General features: G+C 40.2%; 1 protein-coding gene across 9 annotated transcripts in view; it reads left to right on the top strand.

Annotated features, from left to right (window-relative positions):
• Nucleotides 1-18,505, top strand: part of LOC125241840 (transcription factor BCFI-like) — a 54,954-nt gene extending 36,449 nt beyond the window's left edge. For 6 of the 9 annotated variants that reach the window (XM_048150498.1, XM_048150499.1, XM_048150500.1 and 3 more), the window contains 7 exons: nt 6,665-6,777; nt 7,171-7,397; nt 7,807-7,864; nt 14,112-14,326; nt 15,120-15,284; nt 16,789-16,888; nt 17,592-18,505. In XM_048150498.1, the coding sequence (XP_048006455.1) occupies nt 6,665-6,777; nt 7,171-7,397; nt 7,807-7,864; nt 14,112-14,326; nt 15,120-15,284; nt 16,789-16,888; nt 17,592-17,866 (1,153 nt within the window). In that variant the 3' untranslated portion in view covers nt 17,867-18,505. Of the gene's footprint in view, nt 1-6,664; nt 6,778-7,170; nt 7,398-7,806; nt 7,865-14,111; nt 14,327-14,470; nt 14,635-15,119; nt 15,285-16,788; nt 16,889-17,591 lie in introns of all 9 variants that reach the window. The other 3 variants (XM_048150497.1, XM_048150495.1, XM_048150494.1) reach the window with 3 other exon arrangements.
• Nucleotides 18,506-23,080: the final 4,575 nt, after the last annotated feature.

The following is a 23,080-nucleotide window of genomic DNA, read 5'->3' as shown; positions in this document are numbered from 1 at the left end:
TTGTATCTCCGGGTTTATATATTGCACCTATATCTAAGTTAAGTTTGTCAATATGTATCCATAGGTAGTTGTTGCCGTTTGTATAGGATTCTTCCAAAATATTGTGTTTCAGATCATCATGAACAAAGATGGAAACGCCTCCGCCTCTGGCATCCGTTCTAAAATTTGCGTAGTGACAATAATTGGGGATTTGTATATTTGCTTTCTCTTCTTCCGACTTTATCCATGTCTCTGTTAATATTATTAAGTGCAATTTACTTGGCGTGGAGTGGATAATACATTTCAGTTCGTCGAGTTTTCCCGCCTTAACTACACTCCGTATATTAGTGTAAAAAATATTGAGCGATTTTTCACCCATATTAAGGTTTTCGTATGAGTTTGGTAGTTCATATGTTACATTGGTATCGTCTTGAGTTTGAGTTTTGCCACTGTGATCTTTTATGCCTTGGAGTTTTTTGGTGGCGTAATTGAAACTATTTTGGGGATACCTTTAATGTATTTGATGGTAATGTCGTTTTCCCCGTTTTCTTGCCTATTACTAAGCTCTTGACGAAGTAGTCTGAGGTGATTCTGCTGGGTAGGTGTTAGATCCGTGTAAATTTTAATGTCTTTGTTGTGTATTTTGTTCCTATTGCGAATCAATTGTTTCGGTACCTGGGTGCAATCGTAGCAAACTTTCAAAGGCCGATTTTTAGCAGGGTTAGATTTTCCCAGTCGTATCACCATTCGCGGGGCTGGCATGTTATCTATTACAGATCCGGTTAAACTTAGAACTGCGTTCTTGTCATGTTCCTGCTTTTCCTCGGCGCTGCCTTCTTCTAGTTCTGTTATTCCGTAGATTATCACATTTTTTGCTCTGTTTCCTCGCTCGCTGACCTCCCTGATTAATGTTTCGTTGTCGTAAGTGCCTGTTCTTTGTATGTCGCAAGAAGTGCTGCTTTTCAAGGTATTGATATCATTCTGTAAGCTCTTGACTTTGTCATCTGTTGTATTAGAACGCTGCTGAAGTTGTGAAATCTCTTTTTTAATTTCGTTGTTGTCGGCAGCCAGATTATCTGTAGTTTGTTGTAAATTATCTATTTTTGTTTTTATTTGGGACATATCTTCACGCAATGTGTTTAAGAACTGGTTTTGACCTTCAGTAAAGGTCTTAAACAAATCTGTAATTTCTTTTTTAAAGGACGATAGTTCACTTGTGCAAGTACAGTCCGGCCCTGGCGGCTGTTTACGTTTTCGTAGTGTGACTTGCATATCTGCAGCGTCTGCTCTTTGCAAATCCGAAAGGTCCGGTTGTGAACCGTATGAACGTCCAGCGGCCTGCTTCTCATCTCCCATTTTTAGTAGTTTGATGATATGGTTGATTATTGTATGCACTTACGCGCAGCGGTCGGCGTTAGAGGGAGATGAAAAATAGCGACCGTCTTCTTTCCTCCAGGTGATTAGTGATTATCGCGCACTGTTGAATAGTCGTTACCACACTTTTATGGATAGTTTAAAATAAGTTTAACGTAGTTCACACACAGTTTTATTTAGCTTGTTTATAGTTTATTTAATTTTAAATAATTTTTGCGACACGTCTAATCTGTGCAAGCGCTCCGAGCGTATTTTTAGTGTTCCAATACCTATAAATAAGTAGGTATCAAAGCAATGTTTTATAAAAAATGGAGTTACGAGGTATGCGATTTAGTGACAAAATAATATTTTGGTGATGGTATGGAACGGATGGCAATTGTCCTCTACCGTTATCAGCTCATTATATGGTGTTCAATTAGAGCTTGTGTGTGTCAAACATCCAATACACGTGTGTGAGTGTGTGCGGGTAGAAGCATGAGCAGCAGTCGACTCGACTACAGTATGAGTAAGTATTATGCACTACGCTTTGTCACTACGCTTTGTGCTCGATACAACCGACATAACTATATACGTTAGCTGTACTCAAACATCAATGCAATATATTTTTATTTATTGCGGTCTCATGCCTCTACTACACACTACATAATACCTATATGGATGCGCATACCTACTCGCGTGCACTACGTCTTTGAGTAATACATAATTGAAAATTATAATGTTTAATCAAGCTATAATTATAGTTTTGTATAATCTTAGTTTATCGTCATATGTATCTTTTATCAAATAAGAATTTACAACTTGCTTTACTAAAGTTATTAGAGACAAATGTTACCGAATTAAGTTTTAGGTCGATCGCTAAAATTCGCCCCAATATGCTTTGTTGTTGATACACAAATAGTTTTTAAAGAATGCCCAATATTCGACCTTATCTTCGTAGGATTTCCGAATACTTGGCAACCGAATATTACGCATCCCTATATGCGGAAATTTTGAGTCTAGTTCATTTTCAGTATGCAAACTGTTCGTAAACAAATCACCAGATTAAATTTCAAATACATATTCACAATTAGTGATTACAGTTATAGCCAGCCAACCGATGATAATGATAAAAATAAACCCATCATATATCATTGCAATGTATTAAATCTAAAAATATATAATGCACAACTTTCCTCGAATTCATTTTCACATAATGAATGTACCATAATGTTTTGCGCGCATGTGTAATGCAAAGATACGTAATGGTTAGGTGTACTTAATTGAATAATGTCACTATTCTGCCGAATTGTGGTGAAATTTTATCATTGATTACTTTCGAATTTTCGATATAACATTTAGGTCGAACACCTATACGAGTAGACACACTTAAAGCCCTGAAAGTTGATCATTTCGTCTAATGATGTGTGTCATTACGAGACGAGCCTTTCCATACCTACCTTTTCGAGACAACAAAGAATTTAAAGGTATTTTCTACATTATTGTAATAGTTCAGAATGTTCATTAAACAATTTTGAGGATGACAAACGGAACCATTGCTTGCTTCATTGGTGCCTTGGTCCATATTATGATTTGTAGCGTAAATTTATACGATAGGTGTGTTATTTTTTATTTCAGGGAACATACTCAGAAAAACGATTAGTGGATATTTTTTAGAGTTTTTTGATGATCGGTGTGTCGGACACGTAACGCTTGTTATTTTTTGCTGCTAAGCGAATATTTTACTAAAATTGCAATTGCGAATACAATGCTCCAGCGACTTTCTAGGTACCTAAATAAATGCACCAAATCTATAAATGGACACATAAGTAAATTATCTAAGTGCCACATCTTCCCATATCTTAAGACATTTTTAGTAGCGTATTCTACATAGTGATAACACTTACGAATATAACTAGTAGGTATAAATGTAGACTGTAATACTGTCGAAAAATTAATACTTAATTAAAACTCAAATAACCATCAAAGGCAATAATGATGTTTTTATAAGTGAGCAGTCCCATTGTGGTTTCTACGAAAATATAATTATGGCATGGACTTCCGGTGATGTGATCCTGCGCATACCTACCGCCTCCAACGGCGCGGCGCTCCAGCGCGGGCGCAGCACTCTCGCCTCGCGCTCACACACGCTGTTTCATGGCCCAAACTCACATTAATTTATGGCAAACATTCTAAAACTAAAAGCAAACGGGACCTTTAAATAAAGTCAATTGCTTATGCAAATATTGTGTTGGCTCAGGCGTTTGTGCTCGGTATAATATAGGCTCGGGACGTTTTTTTATTTATTACAAACAGGGAAGAAACGTCAAGCTCCAGCGGAAGAATAAAAAAATGGGATTGTTTGCGTGATGAAGAGAGAGGTTGTTTACACAACAAAAGTGTGTTTGCGAAAAAATTGTGACTGCTTGATGCATAGGTATTAAATAGTAGGTAATGTTTATGAATCTGTAGTTAGTTGGATTAAAATCATCAGTAGCGATTGTTACCGACTTGAGTTGGTAGAGAAATGTGTCCCACAATTAGTAGTATGATAATGTCAATAATGTGTGTGTGGTTGACCGCATGACGTCAGATCTGGATGGGAGTGCGCCCGCGGTGTCGGGTGCGCGCGTGGTGAGCGGCGCACGTGAGAACCAGACGATATTCAATGAAAGCTGCAACAATAACAATATTTAATACACATTCATACATTCCACAATACATCTTCTGGTGAATGACTTGCCAAATAAATATATATTTATCACAAAACAATTAAGCAAACAAATTCCTCGTCATTATCCATTTCAATATGTTAGTACTGGGATCTATGTCATGGTAATTCAATTCGTATTCTTCTTAATCTTGAATTCCTTTTATTTGATCTATTTGATAAGCTAATTATCTATGACTTAAGGATCAACATTTATTGTTCATTACCTATATATGTATGGTAAGTATATGTTGTTGGTATCCTGTGGTTACTGTGCCCACGTCGTTCGCCATGTTTAATAATTTCACATTTATTTAATGAAGTCATGAGTATAATAATTGCCACATAATAACTAAATTTTCCTGTACAGTACAGCTATTTGAGATATATTGTTTACAACAAGTAACTAATACAAGGAAAATTAAGTGGTTAAAGACCTCATAGCACAGTGCACCTAGTTGAGGGCACCTACTTTAAAGTACATAAATGATTATAAACCATTTGTAAGAGTAAAAGTATTGACTGGACTAGTTCCTTAGAATATTTGTACGATATGACACTAGAGATGAGTGAGGCTCGGAACGCTCGGAGATGCAGCGCAGCGCGAACCTCAAATCGAGCGGCGCTCGCTAGAGTCGCTAGTCACCCTCCCATCCCCACTCACTCGCACCCCTTGACAACATAACCACACTTTTTGTTCTCATCTGCCTTTATCGCGCCATTTTACACGTTTTAAGAGCCCTTGGATCGTTTCAAAATTTGTACACTCATTTTTTGTCCTCGTAGAATGACGGGTCGAGTGTCTCGAAATGATTTATTTGTATAGGCACTTAACATTCTGCTGTGAATCCAGGGTGATGATGCGCAAATAACGGCTAATTTTATATAACAAGAAAGTAATAATACATCAGTATTAGACATTATAAAACTTGTGGATTTTTGGAAATGGCAGAATACTTATTAACATCAAGGACGAAGAGGTCCCGCTTTAGTGTTGAGGTCCAGTCGTCATGTGGACTGCGGACCGGGGCAGAGTGCGGGCGCACACGCCTCGACAACCAAGCAGGGATGTCTGCGGGCGATACTGTCCTGCACCGAGTGCGTACACCTACATGTACCGTTTCCGTATCCTGATGCGGGCTAGTGTCACTTATTAAATGTTTGCCCTAACTTAGATACATTCCTCCTCAAAAGGAATTGAAAGGTCGTTATTTAATCAAACACGCGTAGGTAAACAAACAAATAAATATAATTAGGTACTCCAACATAAAAATAATTGGAACTACACTTTCTTGCAGCTTTATATTATAAGTAGGTATTGGTAGCGTACCTATTCCTATAGGTACCTACTATTTTAATAGGTTAGGTTCAAAGACCACGTCTCACTATACTCGACGTGAGCCGGTGTTTAGTTACTGTAAATATCCGTGTTTCCATATGTTCGTTTCCTCACAAGGCATACGCCGCCGCCCCAGTTGTTACGGTTTATCATCGCTGAGTAAGCTTTTTAGTTTAGGTATCAGGACCTACGGTGTTATTAGACTACTAATTTTGTTAATATTTACATGTATTGAAAAATTAGACTGTCTCGTGTGTTATGGGGTTGTCAACATAGACATCAGTTGAATTTGTATTCGTTATCAGCATCGGTACGGTACAAGGCCCCCTTGTGTTGGTGCAACGGTAGCTCCGTCACCACACGGTAATGAATGCAAACGGGTCGAGGGCGCGGGCGGCGCGCGGGGAGGGGCAGGAGCGATAAGCACAGCAACACAGGGCACTTCCGAGACGTTCCGAGCCATTAGCCTCAGCGACTGCGTTCCATTTTACCTACCGCCACTTCATGCCCGTAATATCTTACTTAGCTTCAGGCAATTCAGCTTTGATCGATACGCAGCTTAGTAAAAGAGCTTGGTCACTTTTCCAAGTTTAAGTAGGTATCTACGCCATGCCATAGTTGAACTACGACGAACTTAATCTTTGAAAATCAGAGAGGCCGTAAACAGAACATTAATTGGCGTCTACTAGGCCAGCCAAAATTTCTATATTTGCTAATAGTGAATGATCATTGCATGATCATCACACCTACTATCTATCTATACTATACTGATGTTGGAACGGGAGATTACACCACCTTCTCCGCCGCATTTCCTGAAATTCTATTATTACTCAGATCGAGTATATTCATCGTCTACCGTCTACGTGTTCTTTCACCGATTTTCTATATGTATCAGTTGCGGCTGGTGAAAATTTCTGCTAGGCAACACCAAAGCAAAAAGAAACCTACCTTCAACATTAGGTACTTTACTAGTAATCAATTTTAGGCAAGCCGGTGGGAATCGGCTTGTATGGACCAGCCGCTGCTGAATTATGTATATTATCAGAACTAACAGTATGACAGTATTACCTTCAGGTCACAAACACTTCAAGTATTGTAATTGTAATGCATTAAAAGTCTTAATAAACACGGCTAGATTTCGCTACTCTATGGACAACTCGTTGTTTGCTTAAAATGTGGTTAATTAATCTAACGTTTAATACCTGGTTGCTGCCATCTGTTTAGTTTCTAAGTTAATATTACCAGAAAGTTCAGGTAATTGAGCAAGTGAATATTTGCATGTGCAGAGGCGGCGGTGGCAGCGGCGTGTACGCTCGCTGCGCGTACCCCGGCAGCGCGCCCTACTTCGGCAACGGCGCAGACCTGTCCTCGCAGCCTCAGATCTGGACCTCTAGTGCAGGTACATCCACTCATTGCGTTCATTGTGCTTTCATAATTTATGTATGTACGGTACGTCACGCGAAGCCTTTAGCGAATAAAGCAATGCCAACTGTACAAAAGTTTCTGTCAAATTTGTTATGAGCTATGCGAATGTTAACATTTATGCATGTTTTTATTTTGTGTAGGGTACCTATGTTGTAGAGTAATGCTGGAGGGACCTACTTTCAATTAACGTCGATAAAAGATTTAAACGAACTTTGCAGAGGTGTACAGTGCGTGAGCTTTCAAAAGGGCCTTCGGATTTAAGAGCAATAATATTTTACGATGACGTCTAATTTCACCCGAATAATGAAGGTCCTTTTGAAATCCACGGGCTGTAGGTAATGAGAGTGAACATAAATGTTATCGGTAGGTGGTTCGCCGTCGTACGGCGGGTCGAGCGGCAGCGCGCCGGGCGCGGTGCTGGAGGAGTACGGCGAGGGCGGCGCGGGCGCCGGCGCCGGCGGCTCGCCCGGCAGCGGCGGCGCGCTGCCCGCCTTCAACACCCGCTTCGGCGGGACGCCCTTCGCCTGTGCCACCTCGCGCCCTTCCACGGTCTATGGGACCACAGCTCTGTCTTCTAACGCCTACGTGCCCCAGGTACACACGAGTTATCTATGTTGATGTGCTCATTAACCACACCATCATCAATTTTATTCAATTATATGTACAGTATAGGAGTATCATTAAAAAAGGAAGCACGTTATATGCAAGTAGTGTCTAATTCTACTCAAATCAAAATAAACGAATAGTATGTATACCAGTATGACTATTTTACCAGGAACGTTAATTTATACTTACGAGTAATACATATCTCCCTATCTAAACATCTGCCCTATACGGATCATTTTCTTTTTATGACGAACAGGTAATCCATTTGACCACAATCTCACCTGATGGAAAGTGCCGATGCAGTCTAGGATGAAGCATGTTTACCCAAAAAAAAAAAAAAATTTCAGTTATGATATTGTTTCTCTAGAGATTAACTGAATATTTTTGACATTTTCAGGAAGTATGGATAGAAGGCAGTCGTCGACAGTACTCTGCAGCCGCCAATCTATCAGCAAGTAAGATTTTTTCTCTCTTTAAATTATTACCATGTACCGTTAGCAAAGGTTAATTGTATATACGTCAAATAATGAACTTCCAACTAGAATAACGAGGCGGACCAGTTTGTTTGACGAGAGAGGCGAGAGAGCTTGATAAGCAATAGTCTGAGACAAAATAAAAAGAATATAAGTAATTTATGAACCCTAGAGCATTTTAAAATAGAGTAACTAGGTATCTATGATTAGTTAAACAAAATAAAAAAAACATATATTACGTTATTGACACATTTACTAGCACATACGAACAAAAAGTTTCAGTTATTGTTATTTTAAGACGAAAGGACATGACGTGATAAAACTGGGCTGCGATGGTGGTTGAGCAGGAAGTGTCTACATGGCGGTAGCGGGCGCTCGGCTCGTTACGGCCCGAGGCCTTTGCCAAACCAAACTAAGTCCGATATCTGATTACAGTCATCTGCACGTTATGACTTTTAAGATATAAATAGGCAGTTGCATTAGGGTTTGATAAAGTCAAAATGATATATTCAGTGAACTACACTCCTAGTTATAACTACACTCGTCCAATTCCAGTAAATATTAAGCGAGCACTCGCTTCTTTGAGCTAGTGTGTTTATTTTTTGCTGCGGGTCGTTGCGATAACCCCGGTCGACTGTCAAAACTATAAAATATTCTTCTCTAAATAACAGTGGGGATGTATTGTCATTGTGATAAACAAAACGTGTGATAAGGCCAGTGTTTTTCAATGTGAAATTTATTAATAATAATTACTTAGTTGTCGTTTTTTAGGGTTCCGTAGCCAAAATGGCAAAAACGGAACCCTTATAGTTTCGTCATGTCCGTCTGTCCGTCTGTCCGTCTGTCCGTCTGTCCGTCTGTCACAGCCGATTTACTCGGAAACTATAAGTACTACAGTGATGAAATTTGATGGGAATATGTGTTGTATGAACCGCTACAAAATTATGACACTAAATAGTAAAAAAAAGAATTGGGGGTGGGGCCCCCATACATGTAACTGAGGGATGAAAATTTTTTTTTCGATGTACATACCCGTGTGGGGTATCAATGGAAAGGTCTTTTAAAATGATATAAAGTTTTCTAAAAAACATTTTTCTTAAAGTGAACGGTTTTTGAGATATCAGCTCTCAAAGTCGTAAAAAGTATGTCCCCCCCCTCTATTTTTATAACTACGGGGTATAAAATTCTAAAAAAAATAGAGGTGATGCATGCTAATTAACTCTTTCAACGATTTTTGGTTTGATCAAAGTATCTCTTATAGTTTTTGAGATAGGTTGATTTAACTGTAATTTTGGTTAAGTTATTGTGCTTACACTGAAAACGATGGCTGAACCTTATAAGATAGATCAAAAAATATACTACAGTATTGTACACCTTTAAAAATCCGCGATGATATAAAATCTTTATAATGTAGGTACTTTTTACGAGAAATATTAGCTTATATTTGCTGCTACGGAACCCTTTGTGCGCGAGCCCGACTCGCACTTGGCCGGTTTTTAAATTAAGTTTTATTACTTTATATACTTTATATATACTGGAATGTTAGCAGCACCGATCCTTTGACAGTTAACTATTTACTGACAGTAAGCGGATAAACAGAGGTGACGAAACAGATGTCTGACATTTTTTCAATGTTATTTCTCGATACGTGATGTACCTACATAGTTAGTTATGCTAAATACCATCTGATTTTATATCCCATTTTAAAATCTGATTCATTAATAGAAATAAACTTAGGTATTTGTATACCATTAAGTACTTTTATAATTCACACATTATTTTATTGCAGAAGCTAATCTAGCTATGCTTGACTTGATTAGGTACTAAGCCTCGACTAGTTTTGCCTTTTTTCATTTGTCAATTTGTAAGTAGATATAAATAGAAATTTCGTCTCAGCACTCTCAGCCTCCTAAAACTATTTTTTTGCGATCGGAACCCACACTAGATTTTTTCTTTACATATAAATGTCGAAGGGCGACACTTAACCTTATTCAAAGTTTACGAGTGAACCTTCCATGGATTTAGTTTTCCGTACGCAGTAGAAATTATTCTCGCTTACGCGTTACTTTAGCACAGTGTTTTTCAAACTTTATGGCGCCATGGCCCATTATGACCTCTCAAATTTTTTCGCGACCCCCGTAACTCGTTTCTAATATTAACTATAACTTAGTGCTGAAAGATGTAATAAAAGTTGTAAATTCGATCAAAAAAAAGTAAAGATTTGCAAACTCGTCTATTGCGAATAGTATGCGTAGATATGGGTGTACTTTATCACTTATCACTCAGAGGTGAGATGGCTTTCGAGAGGAAGGGTTTTGATACGCGTTATAGAGCTTAAATCAGAATTATTAATGTTTTTACAATATTGTTGCTGATTATGTTACGATATTGAAAGTAGCATATCTTGCCGGTATCTTTGACCACTTAAATGTTATGATCGCAAGTCTGCAAAGAAAGGGACGAAAACATAATTACAGAAAAAGATAAAAAACGGATTTCTAGCAAAAATTGAGTTTTGGACAACATTTTTACACAGCATGCAGTTTGCGTATGCAGTTTGATTATTTCCCTTGCATGGCTAAAATCATTCAAGAAATATCATCAGATACGGTGGAGGGCTTGCAAAGTTTAAAAAACCAACTCCAAAGTTATTTCTCAACTGAAACATTGACTGGTGATGGAAAGTTGGATTTTGAATATTTTTTTTTAATATTAAGTCCGTTGAGCTGGCCGATCTCAACGCCTCGGTGAAAGAAGCAACATTTCAATTGATGCGTTCTGGGCTAAAAGAATGGCTGAATATCCACATTTAGTAAAAGAAGCCCTTAAACTTTCGATCCCATTTGCTACTTCATATTTATGCGAGCTGACGTTTTCAACAAATAAAGACAATTTATTTATTTATCATAAAATAAGTTGTTTTAAGGTTCGAACCCCGGCTCGCACCAATGAGTTTTTCGGAACTTATGTGCGAAATGTCATTTGATATTTGCCAGTCGCTTTTCGGTGAAGGAAAACATCGTGAGGAAACCGGACTAATTCCAATAAGGTCTAGTTACCCTTCGGGTTGGAAGGTCAGATGGCAGTCGCTTTCGTAAAACAAGTGCCTATACCAAATCTTGGGATTAGTTGTCAAAGCGGACACCAGGCTCCCATGAACCGTGGCAAATGCCGGATAACGCAAGGATGATGATGAAGTTGTTTTAAGATTAACCTTTTAATTTTCAAGAATTTGACTTTTTTAAGTTAAACAAAAATTTAACCAGCCTGTCATAAGTTTATCTTAAAGCTGAACTTCGCGACCCCCCTGGATAAATGCCGCGACCCCCCTGGGGGTCGCGACCCACACTTTGAAAAACATCGATTAACCATGCCCTTAAAAAGTAGACTTAATTAACTTAAAAAAAAAATGCCTATTAACTTTTTAAAAAATGCCGCTGGATGTAGCCAAGACAGTAATTTCCCACTTTAAAATATAATCTAAGCTTAGTGGTATCGATTGCAGACGTTTCTGCTTGCCAAAAAGTAGCTTCAATGTCAAGTGTCTTTGATGGCCAGACTGGCCAGCCGGTGTATTATGCTTCCATTTTTATCACTTATCCACGTGGATAAGACATCTGTCACTCTCACACTCACACTGACATACTTGCCAGAACGTGACGGATGCTTTATCCATGTAGATAAGTGATAGAATTGGAAGCATAATAGCCCGGCTGGTCTCGGTCTGGCCTAGGTAGGACACTAATAGTGACCGTGCCTTTTTGAAGCCCGAATCCCGGTAAGATTGAAGATATATCAATAAATATAGGGTCTCAAACGAATCTACGCATTATTTAGGCGTGAATATACTTAAATAACAAGAAAATAACTAACATTAAGACCTTTAAGGCTTACCTAATACATAACCCATTTTTAAAGAAGTACCTACTACAGCAATAATTTGCGGTGTTAGTAAGTAAGTAGTTATTATAGTATTATCAAGCGAGCAAAGAACCAAGCTTCATAAAAATAAACGAAAACAAAGCACCGTGTACGTTGCATCAGACAAGTAACGAACGAGCCGCGTGTTTGCATAGGTCCCGACAAAAAACGATGTCTCCTTTTAAAATAAAGTCGTTCCCTTTTAAGCGCATTAAAATCGCATTCCGTAAATGGTATCGGATAAGGCACGTGCCGCGCGCAAACATCGCGCCGCGTCCGGCCGGCGCGGCGGACGGCCCGGGCCCGAGAACCGGCGCTGCAAACAGACCAGCCAACAGAACAAACTAGCACACGATATCTACACTACATTTCGTCTCCGCATATTTGCTTACTAATACTGTTTCGAATGTGTTGCACTTCTTATCTGTACCCGGACGAGTAGTCTGGATTACTCATAATATTGTTTGGGATTTACGAAAAGAAAGCTCCCTTAATGACGTTTGTTGCATAGTTGAACCATGACGTAACCCGCACCGCACGCGACCCTGTTGACAGAAAATGTACTATCCTTTGTTCTACTTCGTTGGTTACCCTAGTGAAGCGACGACACGGCACGATCGATCGCTAATAGTGCCTAATTAGGTACATTTACATAAAAGATAGGTACAACAGACAATTCAATTTTGACAATAAATGTCTTGCTCTTAAATTGATAAAGCAATGTCAATGAAGTACCTAAGTAGGAATAGAAGTGAGTAGAGCCGCAGATTTGGGAGGACGATGAGTGCGAGCGCAAGCCGGGCGACGGCGACGACGCAGGTCGCCCCGCACATGGCCTCGGTTCCCGTTACACCACTCAATAACATAATACGCCTAATGACAACCACATTCGCCCAGCACTCAACTGCCAACGCTAATTATGAGTAATTGGAAACGCCAGAACCCATTCCGGTTAAAATCTCTGCGACCAGACTAGTGTCCTGCGCACTCGTGTAATTGAATCCCAACGGTTCATGTTTTGTGTTTAGGCTATATAAGATTTTTGACCGAGGTATTAGGTATATTTATTAGACGTCTTTTCAATTACATGTGTAATTTTTAATAGGTATTTAACAAACAAACAAACAAAGCATTTATTGCAAACATATAACATGTGGGAGTAATATGACCCTGCGAGGGCGCAGCAATCTTACAACTAGGTACTTACTTAATAGTAGGTATTGTCTAAGGACGGATTTGAATCTTTCAATATTTGTTAGGTTTGATTTGACCTACTTATACATAGACAGGTATGTAGGTAGGTAGTATATTAGGGTATGTAGCAGTGTTCCATTTGTCCGCACAAAACGATTTGTCTCATATTTTGTGATGCGGACTGCAAAGGAATGGAATGCGCTCCCACCATCGGTATACTAAAAAATAAAACCTCGAAAAATAAGACCTCGGTCTCTTTAAAGCAAGAGTGAATAGGCTATTACTGAATCCGTGAGCTCCATCTTAGACCCTGTCTTCACAACCTAGGGTCAATCGGTTATCAGTCTAAGTAGATATAATAATACAAAAAAATCATAATCAGTATAAAATTATAAATTGATTGTTGTTGCACGCATACTGAATCTGCCTAGTGAAATCCTAAATGACATTATTAAGTTATTTATTTTTTAGACCTTTAGAATATTAACCTGATGAATGAATTAGTAGGTATGATAATAGGTTCATGACACAGCCTCATGTTATTCTTGGAAGTTCATGTTACTTTTTCCGGTCACTAGAAATAATGATAGGTAGATAGGTACATATGTGATAGGATAGTTTGAATTGTCTTTCAAAAGAATAATATCAGGAGTGACGCGTGCACACGTTGAGGCAGGCGCGACCTTGACGCGACGTGCTCGCGCGGCGCTCGGCGTCGCCGCGCCACTCGCGCCGACTCAGCGATTTGTATTTAGCGATCAATGAATCGATCTGAACAAAGTCATTGTCAAGGACAGAGACGATCAACGCTTTGCTACGGCTTTTTTTCATTGAATCAACAAAAAATTCTAACGAGATTAGTATGACATTGTATTTTAAAGAAGCGTCTCCCAGACTGCAACCTAGATAAAATAAATAAGTTGGTTTTTATTAGTTACTTTTTGGAACATGAATTAAGTTTAATGTAATGCCGACTTGGAATACTGTTCGATGTATTATGTAACATATGTACAAAGTATTTCAATATGGACGCTCGGCTGACGTGGATAAGTTATTTAATTGAGTGAGTGAGGGATTGGTGTGTGGTGAGCTAACGTACGGTGTGTTGGCGCAGTCGAGATGGCGGAGATTTTCACGGAGGGGCGCGAGTGCGTGAACTGCGGCGCCATCGACACGCCGCTGTGGCGGCGCGACGGCACCGGCCACTACTTGTGCAACGCGTGCGGCCTCTACAACAAGATGAACGGCATGAACCGGCCGCCCAAGCAGCCCCGCCGGCTGGTACGTCAGCGGCACGCGGCGCACGCCGTGCCCGCGCCCGCCAACGACGTACGCAGACATTCCTCCGCTCGACACAGCTAACACTCGCCCCGCGCCACCTTTCACACCGCCACCGCTATCGCCCCACGCCCGTCAGAAATCCGCGCCCCGTCGAGCGTCCACTTCCCCGACTCGTAGTGACAGTTGTATTAGTTGCAGTGGCCGCGGAGGGGACCCCGCCGGGCGCGGATTTCTACAAAGGCTTCCTGTATAACGGCGTCGCGTCGCCGCACGCGCACTCTATGCCCGCGCCTGCGCCGCTGTGTGCGTCGTCGCACGCCGGCCCTTCCCCCTCTGACTACAAAGCGAAGAAAGGGGTACGTCCTCCCCTAATCTCGATCCGTCCAATCCTTGCATCCGATCCCGCTATTCTATGCATTGGCTTATTAACATATGTTGCTGTCTACCAGGCTTCAATCATCACGCATGAAATAATGATATAAGTTTGTAAATAGTGCATTTATTGAAGATCGGCAATAGATATATTTATTTAAACAAAACAACTTGCACCTACTGTCATATTTTTAATGGCTATCGCTTCGACTAGTTAACATAGGTGCCAGATATCAGAGAGTTCAGGCTCCGTAACCAAGATGACAATAGTGGTGCATCTTCCAAGCTTTATCCGACATTTTGTCAACACAGTATACGAATAAAATGCCGATCAATAAGTTGAAAGTTATCATTATAACGAATGTCACTTGGCCAGGCCCATTAATGTACACAGACAGCAGATAGCCATTAAAGTTGAGTACGTACCTAAAGTAGTGGAGAGATAACAACGTGGACGTGTGATGCACAGATGGGAACGAAGAGACCTGGCCTGTCGTGCAGCAACTGCCGCACGACCATGACGTCGCTGTGGCGCCGCAACGCGCACGGCGAGACCGTGTGCAACGCCTGCGGCCTCTATTACAAACTGCACAATATCAACCGTCCTATGGCCATGAAAAAAGACTCTATACAGGTAACCGCTTCTAAAGTCACTATGTAAACTAGCTTTACCCATGGTTCCTTGTTGTTTTCTTAATCAACTGAGACATAAAATTGTACAACTTTTTGGTGTACCTTACATAGATCCATTGGCTTGCAGCAAATGGTTGTTGAAATATTTTTTTAAGGTACTGCAGCGCGACATTGCTGGCTTGCTGCTGCAAATGTTACAAACTCTACAAACTATGTTGCTGTCAGGATTTGTGACACTTGCAGCAGGAATGCAGTCCGCAATAATGTCGCGCTGCTCGACTGCCCCGGTCATACGCTGGCTGAAGAAAGAACAATCCCCACGAAATCGCCTATAATTGTATAAAAGTAGTCCTCATTTTCCTCTCCGGATATTAACATTGTTGAAAATATTTCGTCAATATTAAGATTGTTGTACTTACTAATCAACGACAGATATGCGTTAGATTTTTAATTATTAGTATCTTTTAGTAAGGAGCGTTAAAGTAATCGAAAAATCTAAATATAAGGCTGCGAAACTGGCATGAGTGAACCACGATAACTACAGGCATGCCAGTAGCTAAAAATTTTTTATGTGATCCGCGTTTTTTTTTCGGGGAGTTTAGTGGTCGTGTCAAGGTTGTTTTATATAAAAGTTACCTACATTTCTTTCGTTTTCTTTTGAATTATTTTGTACTAGTTTTTTCCCGCGGCTTCGCTCGCGTTAGAAAGAGACAAAAAGTAGCCTATGTCACTCTCCATCCCTTCAACTGTCTCCACTTAAAAAATCACGCCAATTCGTCGCTCCGTTTTGCCGTGAAAGACGGACAAACAAACAGACACACACACACACACTTTCCCATTTATAATATTAGTATGGATTCAACATGTTACGATGGGGAGATGAGAAAACGAAACAGTTTATTCACTTGTATAGAGAATACGAATGTCTCTGGAATCCGAGTAGTTCTCTTTATAAAAATAAAATTGCCCGTGTCAACGCCTACACCAAAATTGAAGAGGAATTTAAAGTAACTGTAAAATAAATTTAATTAAAAATAAAATAAAAAGTTATTTAAGTACCTCTACCTACCATCAAGAATTGAATAAAGTGCAAAAAATAAAAAACATCCGGAGCCCGACGGGGTGACGTGCATAAACCCAGTTTAACATGGTTTAAGGAGATGGAACATCAAACTAAATCAAATCAGTTCAATTTATTCAATATTTATGATTCAAAATCATCATTTATAGGTAAAATCTATCAGCCAGCTTAAGACATCAAGTTAAAATTTGTATGAAATTACTTTGCACTCTTGTGGATAAAATGCAATTTTGCCATCTGTTTTGAATAAGGGTTTAGAAAAATGGTGAACTAGAATGCAAGTGTGCCAGCTAGAGTCATGTGTATACAGATTAGTAATACAGGCATGCAAAGACACTGTGTGCCAGTTACTTCTACATGCCATTAACTAATATGCAGGCTACTGATCCGTTTTACAGGCATGTGTATTCCCGGCTTTTTTCAGACGAGAAAGCGAAAGCCTAAGAACAGCTTGAAAGCGGAGCGCACTTTGAAAAATTTAACTCAACATTCGCATTCCACCGCAGTCAAAATGGAAAATATCTGTAAGTACTTATCAACAATAAATACCTAGTTAGCCTCTTATTCATAAACGTTCACTACAGTTATCTAGCAGATAAAGTTCGTTTGTCCCTTTCTATCACACCAATACGTCGGAAAGGGACAAACGAACTTTACCTGCTTGATAACTTTAGTGAACGTTTATGAATATACGGGGTCTAATGTGTATGATTTAGGTCGTGAAAGAGGTCGTGAAACCCATGACAGGTCCTGGTTTCAAAACTTAGCCCGAAAACGGGCAATAAGGCATAACGAGGATCGCGCTCGTGTAGAGATAGAGACTAATTCTAGTTTTATTTGTGACAGATGTGGTAGGTTATGCCGATCACGAATCGGGTTATATAGCCACAAGCGCCGCTGGCCCTAGATCTGAGACGCTGCTTAAATCATCTGTAAAGATGTACAAGGCCTGATGATGATGAATGTGTATGATTTAGTTGTAGGTTGTAGGCCGAACTAAAATGACAATTTCCACGTCCAAGTTCCACGATTTAACGACGAATTACATAGATACGCAATACGCCAACCGACAAAGAAAAGAAAGAAAGTGAGGCTTAGGATAGAAATATTAGGGAAGTCTTCCGGAAACGGAAGTCCAGCTCTTTAGTTATTGTCTGCCAGAATATTTTTAATAGCACGTTGATATAGTTGAGTAAGATAATAAACGGAATGTTTGTAATTGCGCAGTGGATGCGGGTGCAACGGCGGCGTCGACCGTTGGCGAGAGCAGTCGCGGGATGTCGCTGGGCTACTACGTGCAGCAGCAGCTGAAGCGGGAGGAGCCGCCGCCGGCGCACGGCGGCGCGCTGGCGCACCACGCGCACGCGCACCACGCGCACGCGCACCAGCCCGCGCTGCTGCACCACGTGCACGCGCAGCAGCTCTACGAGGACGAGTTCCGGCGCGCGCCCGACTCCGCCGACCGCCACGAACGCCCCACCGTCGTCTCCATCGGCAGCTGAGCGAGTGTCCGCGAGTGCCCACACCTCCGACGAGTCGCACGAGGCGAACCTCGCTCGCCAGAACCGCGGCCCCGACTACGGAAATCTATCAACGGTGTTTGCGTGGTCGTTCAAGTTCAGAGTTCAGAGTTGAAATGAGTTTCGGTGACTTTGGTTATAAAACCGATCTAGTACCTATGTGCTAAACTCAAATCAGGGTACAAAAGTATAATGTCATAAATATATTCTGTTATTATACGTATAAGTAGCGATTCATTAATATGTCATCGACGTGACACTACGGCGGAACAAACTGGAGTTAGCTAGGAAGACTCACCGACTCCTTGCGTAAAATAATATATATTAAACGTTGAGAATAATAATATAGAATCTCACTTAGTTAAGAAATTACTTTATTTAGCCAAGTAGTTTAGATTAGGAATGTGAGCGAGTTCGACCAAAGAGTCGTAGCTAGTTGACCAAATATTCAATGTGTACAGTCGGATATCATAATTTTGTAAATATTTACATCTTCCGTATTTGAAAAAAAAATACTAGATGCGTTAAGTACACAAATCTAAAACTTATAATATACATATGTATGTACCTACCTAAGTTTTACCTAAATTACTAATATGAAAGTTATCCGCCAGGTTAAAGGTTTAGAGCAGGGGTGTTGAACGACATTACAGCAACGCTCGCTCAGTTTGTCTCGCGCAGCGATCCGATCACATTGTAGCTGACTTGACGAGCAAATCATCACGACCGCCCAGTATTGCTTTGATGGGATAAATTCATAAATAAAATTCCTAACTATCTTCCGTCTCTACTTCGATGGGAGCTCCGTTAGTGCATGCTCCCGAGCATACATCACCGACACTGGAGCAGGCAATTCCTGCTTTACGGCAGCCGCATCGCACCCCACACCCAGTCTTGCATCGGCAAAATATAGTTTTGAGAATGGAGTCAGGTTCCACTGGGTCGTTGGTTGTCACTGGCTTTAATATGCCATCGCCTCTTCTAGTTCATCCCCATTCAGTAGGTGGTAAATAAATTGTACGTTAAATACAAAAATATTTGTACGCCTTTTTTTTCGGATTCAATAAGTAAAATTTTCCTAAAATAGAGGTAAGTTTAGCACGTGCATTCAATATTCAAGCAGGCGTACAAATATTTTGTATTTAACGTACAATTTATTTACCACCTACTGAATGGGGATGAACTAGAAGAGGCGATGGCATATTAAAGCCAGTGACAACCAACGACCCAGTGGCACCTGACTCCATTCTCAAAACTATATTTTGCCGATGCAAGACTGGGTGTGGGGTGCGATGCGGCTGCCGAAAAGCAGGAATTGCCTGCTCCAGTGTCTGTGGTGTATGCTCGGGAGCATGCACTAACGGAGCTCCCATCGAAGTAGAGACGGAAGATAGTTAGGAATTTTATTTATGAATTTATCGCATCAAAGCAGTATTGGGCGGTCGTGGTGCTTTGCTCGTCAAGTCAGCTACAATGTGATCGGATCGCTGCGCGAGGCAAACTGAGCGAGCGCTGCTGTAATGTCGTTCAACACCCCTGCTGGGGTGTGAGTAGCCCCTTCCGCGCTGGGCGCTGTGAGGGCTGTATCTGGTCGCGCCCCATCCTTGTGGGGCGGTTTTACGTCGACGTTTTGAGGACGACTGGGATGAGCGAGCGCCGGCCGCGCGGTGGTTTATAAAGGCCTGCGCGCGCGCGTGCGGGTTAAGTGCGTTTTCACATTATCCGATCCAATATCGGAAGTAGGACCGATATCCCGTACATTTAAGGCGCCGTCTTGGATTTTTGCCTTTGAAATCCTTCCGACATCCGATATCGGATCGGATAATGTGAAAACGCACTAAGGCGGGCTGCTAGTACCGGGCTTATTGAGGAGCGCTTATGGCTCATACTTTTACTACGCGCGTTGGTTTCTTTTTACGTTGCATTATAACACGTTTATGTGAAATAGTTTTTGAGTTAGAAGGGGGTCAAATGTGGCTCCAAACGGTTCGTGTAATATTACACACGGTGCTGCTTGCTACTTTTGTTACTTGAACCTGGCTTGACACGCTACCGCGTCTCTATATGAATAAACGTATTGTTCATAAACAAATGAGTTTATTCCTTTATTGTCCATCTTTTCCCTTCTATACACGAATTACAGTTTATGTAGCCCGGTGCGAAGTAATCATTATTTAGTTTAGATTATTAAGTTGATATACTTCTAACTGCAATTACACTTATAAATGTTAATATGTGACACACTTGTTAACATAATTATGTGAGACGAATTGAAGTAAGTACTGAGCGTCACATTTAGCTAGTTTAATTATTTGTGGTTATTTTTGTTACCATATATTACTCGGAAAGCTCGAGTACGACTGCCTGAAGCATTCCCTTGGTGCGGGCTAGGCGATGCAGTAGCCTGCCCGTGGCCGTGGCCCGCGTGACATGCCGCAAGGAGGCTACCGTCATGTTTCATAATACCAAATTATTGTTGTAGTATAACTCCAAACTCCATGACTTTGTTAAACATTCCATAAATTTATTACACTTAAGCAATGTGCATTGTAGAAATGTTAAGATAGTCTCTAATTTGACTGATTCTGGTATAAATGAAGATGGATTGTGTTTAAGCAACGTTTTTGAACTTGCATCAAGTAATGGAGATCAATTTCGTAGACGTGAATTGAATGGTCACTGTAAATAGCGTAAACTGAGTGTTAAAATATTCCTTCCTACTATTTTATTGGATTTATTGTGTGCCGTCAAAGACAACCAATAAAGTTAAAATATCTAATTTCGCTCTTCAGGATACTTGTGGTCGACTGTCAAGATCAAAATGGGTCTGATACCTGCCAGGCAATTATGGTCGCGCGATAAATGATAAAACATCTGGCCGTCCCTATCGCACTTACTAATAGTGCGATAGGGACGGCCTGATATTTTATCGTCTATCGCGCGACCATGCTACCCGTGCTGGCGTATAAGCATGGTCGTGCGATAAATGATATTGATAAAACATCAGGCACCTAAAAATAGTGCGATAGAGACGGCGTCATGTTTTATCATTTATTGCGCGACCATGCTTGCCTGCCTGGTCGTATCCGTTCCAATCAAACCACGAATTAATATCTACCCGTTTTTCTGTGTATAATTATTTAATGCTATTTTAAAAGGCACAAGTACTCTACAGGGCGACATATAACGGTAGCACGGTACCCATGACATAGCTTAAAGTCACGGTCAAAGAAATTGAATATCTAATGGCGTACTTTAACTAAACTGTCAGAATGTATAGTTCAGCAAATGGTAAAGAATAATAGGCATTACAGCCAAAACGTAGCAGTCCGACAACGCGCCCTGATGTCCTTTACAAGGAATATCTGCCGTCATCGCGAAGAAGTTGTCTTGCTTAACAGGGCATTAAATGGTGGCGCCCGTATGGACAGACGTAGTGTGATTACGATTAGCCTGAAAACGTCCCGTATAGTACTATCCCAGGCTAAAGTAATTGGTTTTTTTTTTACTTATTTGAATTTCTATGTGTCAGGACTTATCTTCAGTCCCTTTTACTCGTAGATTTCAAGCTACAAAGTCATATTTATCGGTAAAAAGGTATGAAATTGTACAGATATCAATTTCCTTGACCGTGCACAGCCAACCGGCTGTTAAAAAAATTATTTCCGAAATATCAATAACTAGGGGGCCGATTATTGAATGTCGACCATATTCGATTTCGTGAATTTCGTTCAATAATATCTTTACTACCAGCGATTTCAATTCTACTACCAGAATCGAAAACAGATGATCATTACATTACCGCTAGATTTAAAATTACTAGCCGTCCTTTTTCAAAAATAGCATTATGTCGATTTCCACAGACTCGAACGGCGAATTCTTGCGTTCGAAATTCAAAAATCGGTCCCTAGGTTTTAATCAAAGGCTGCAATAGTCCATAGATCTGAAAATAACCTCTCTCAAGTGTCTTGACTGTGCCTCATGAAATAGTTCCTTATATTGTTGTATAACTCGTTTGTATTTTATTTGAGTAGTAAGAAACCGCATGTTAAAAACATACTTTATATGACGTTAAATTAAATTTATACTGATATCTGATTTAATTTGATTGAGTTGTATGTCAAAGAAGTGGCTATTGCTGGCATTAACTTTGTGGGGCGAAAACGTTCCCTATTTACTACGATTGGTAGGTATTTATGAGATATAGTTTAATACATATGTATTTGCTTTGCCAACTTTAGCCACCCCTTCTTTATGCTACACCATGTAAATATTATGTTAGCAACGCTTTCAATTAAATACCTACACTCGATATATTGTATTCATTTCATTATTATTTTAGGGGTTAGTGGGCAATCTTTTACCTAAACAGCGGACAGAAGAATTATATTTACATAATTATATTCTAGTCCTAGGTATTTATTCTGATGCCAAAGGGTCTGACACGCCGAACGACTTGAAAGATGCAACGAAAATTGGCGCGATGAATAAAGTATGTACTTAAGTTTTTTGTAAAATGTAGACGATTGTCACTTGATTAGTCCCCCTGCCTGCCGTTCGGATTGTCTTCAGCTTTACGTATTGAGTTATAATAAGTATTTACCTACCTACAGTACATATTAGTTTACTGTTTACTGTTTTAAGACGAAATCAACAAAAAAAATTACCGACTGAAATAATTTTAAAAGGACCTTCATTAGTATTTTAATTGTTAAATAAACTAGCTTTTTCCCGCGGCTTCACTCGCGTTAAATTCGAAAATTGCGGAATGCTCAACCTCCCACTCCCCAATTTTAGGGAAGTGGGGGTAATATTAATGAATATGACACTTTTTGATTTTCTCAGTTGGTACCTATTTTCACTTATTACCTACATTGGGCTCAATTAGACTATTTCGCTTACCTTACTCAAATATTGCGAACGATTATTGCCAACTTAACGGCGGTGGAAAGGAGCAAATTAGCATTTCGACGCTCGATTTCGTGCTTTCAGTTCAAAACCATCTCCACTGCTAGACATAAAAATTCTACTAAATAAGAGAATTAAAGGAGTGTCTAATTACAGTAAAGTCTCAATTTAAAATCAAGCGCTCGGAACTATAAAATCAGTTCTTGAAACGTAAACCGTGAGATTGTTGTAATCTTTGAACCGGACCCACCGCTGCAGAATGACTAAGTACTTAGTAAAGAATTACAA

This window comes from Leguminivora glycinivorella, chromosome Z (genome assembly GCF_023078275.1).
Source record: "Leguminivora glycinivorella isolate SPB_JAAS2020 chromosome Z, LegGlyc_1.1, whole genome shotgun sequence".
Classification (NCBI taxonomy): domain Eukaryota; kingdom Metazoa; phylum Arthropoda; class Insecta; order Lepidoptera; family Tortricidae; genus Leguminivora; species Leguminivora glycinivorella.
Note: the sequence above shows the minus strand (reverse complement) of the source record. Positions and strands in the feature narration are given on the sequence as shown.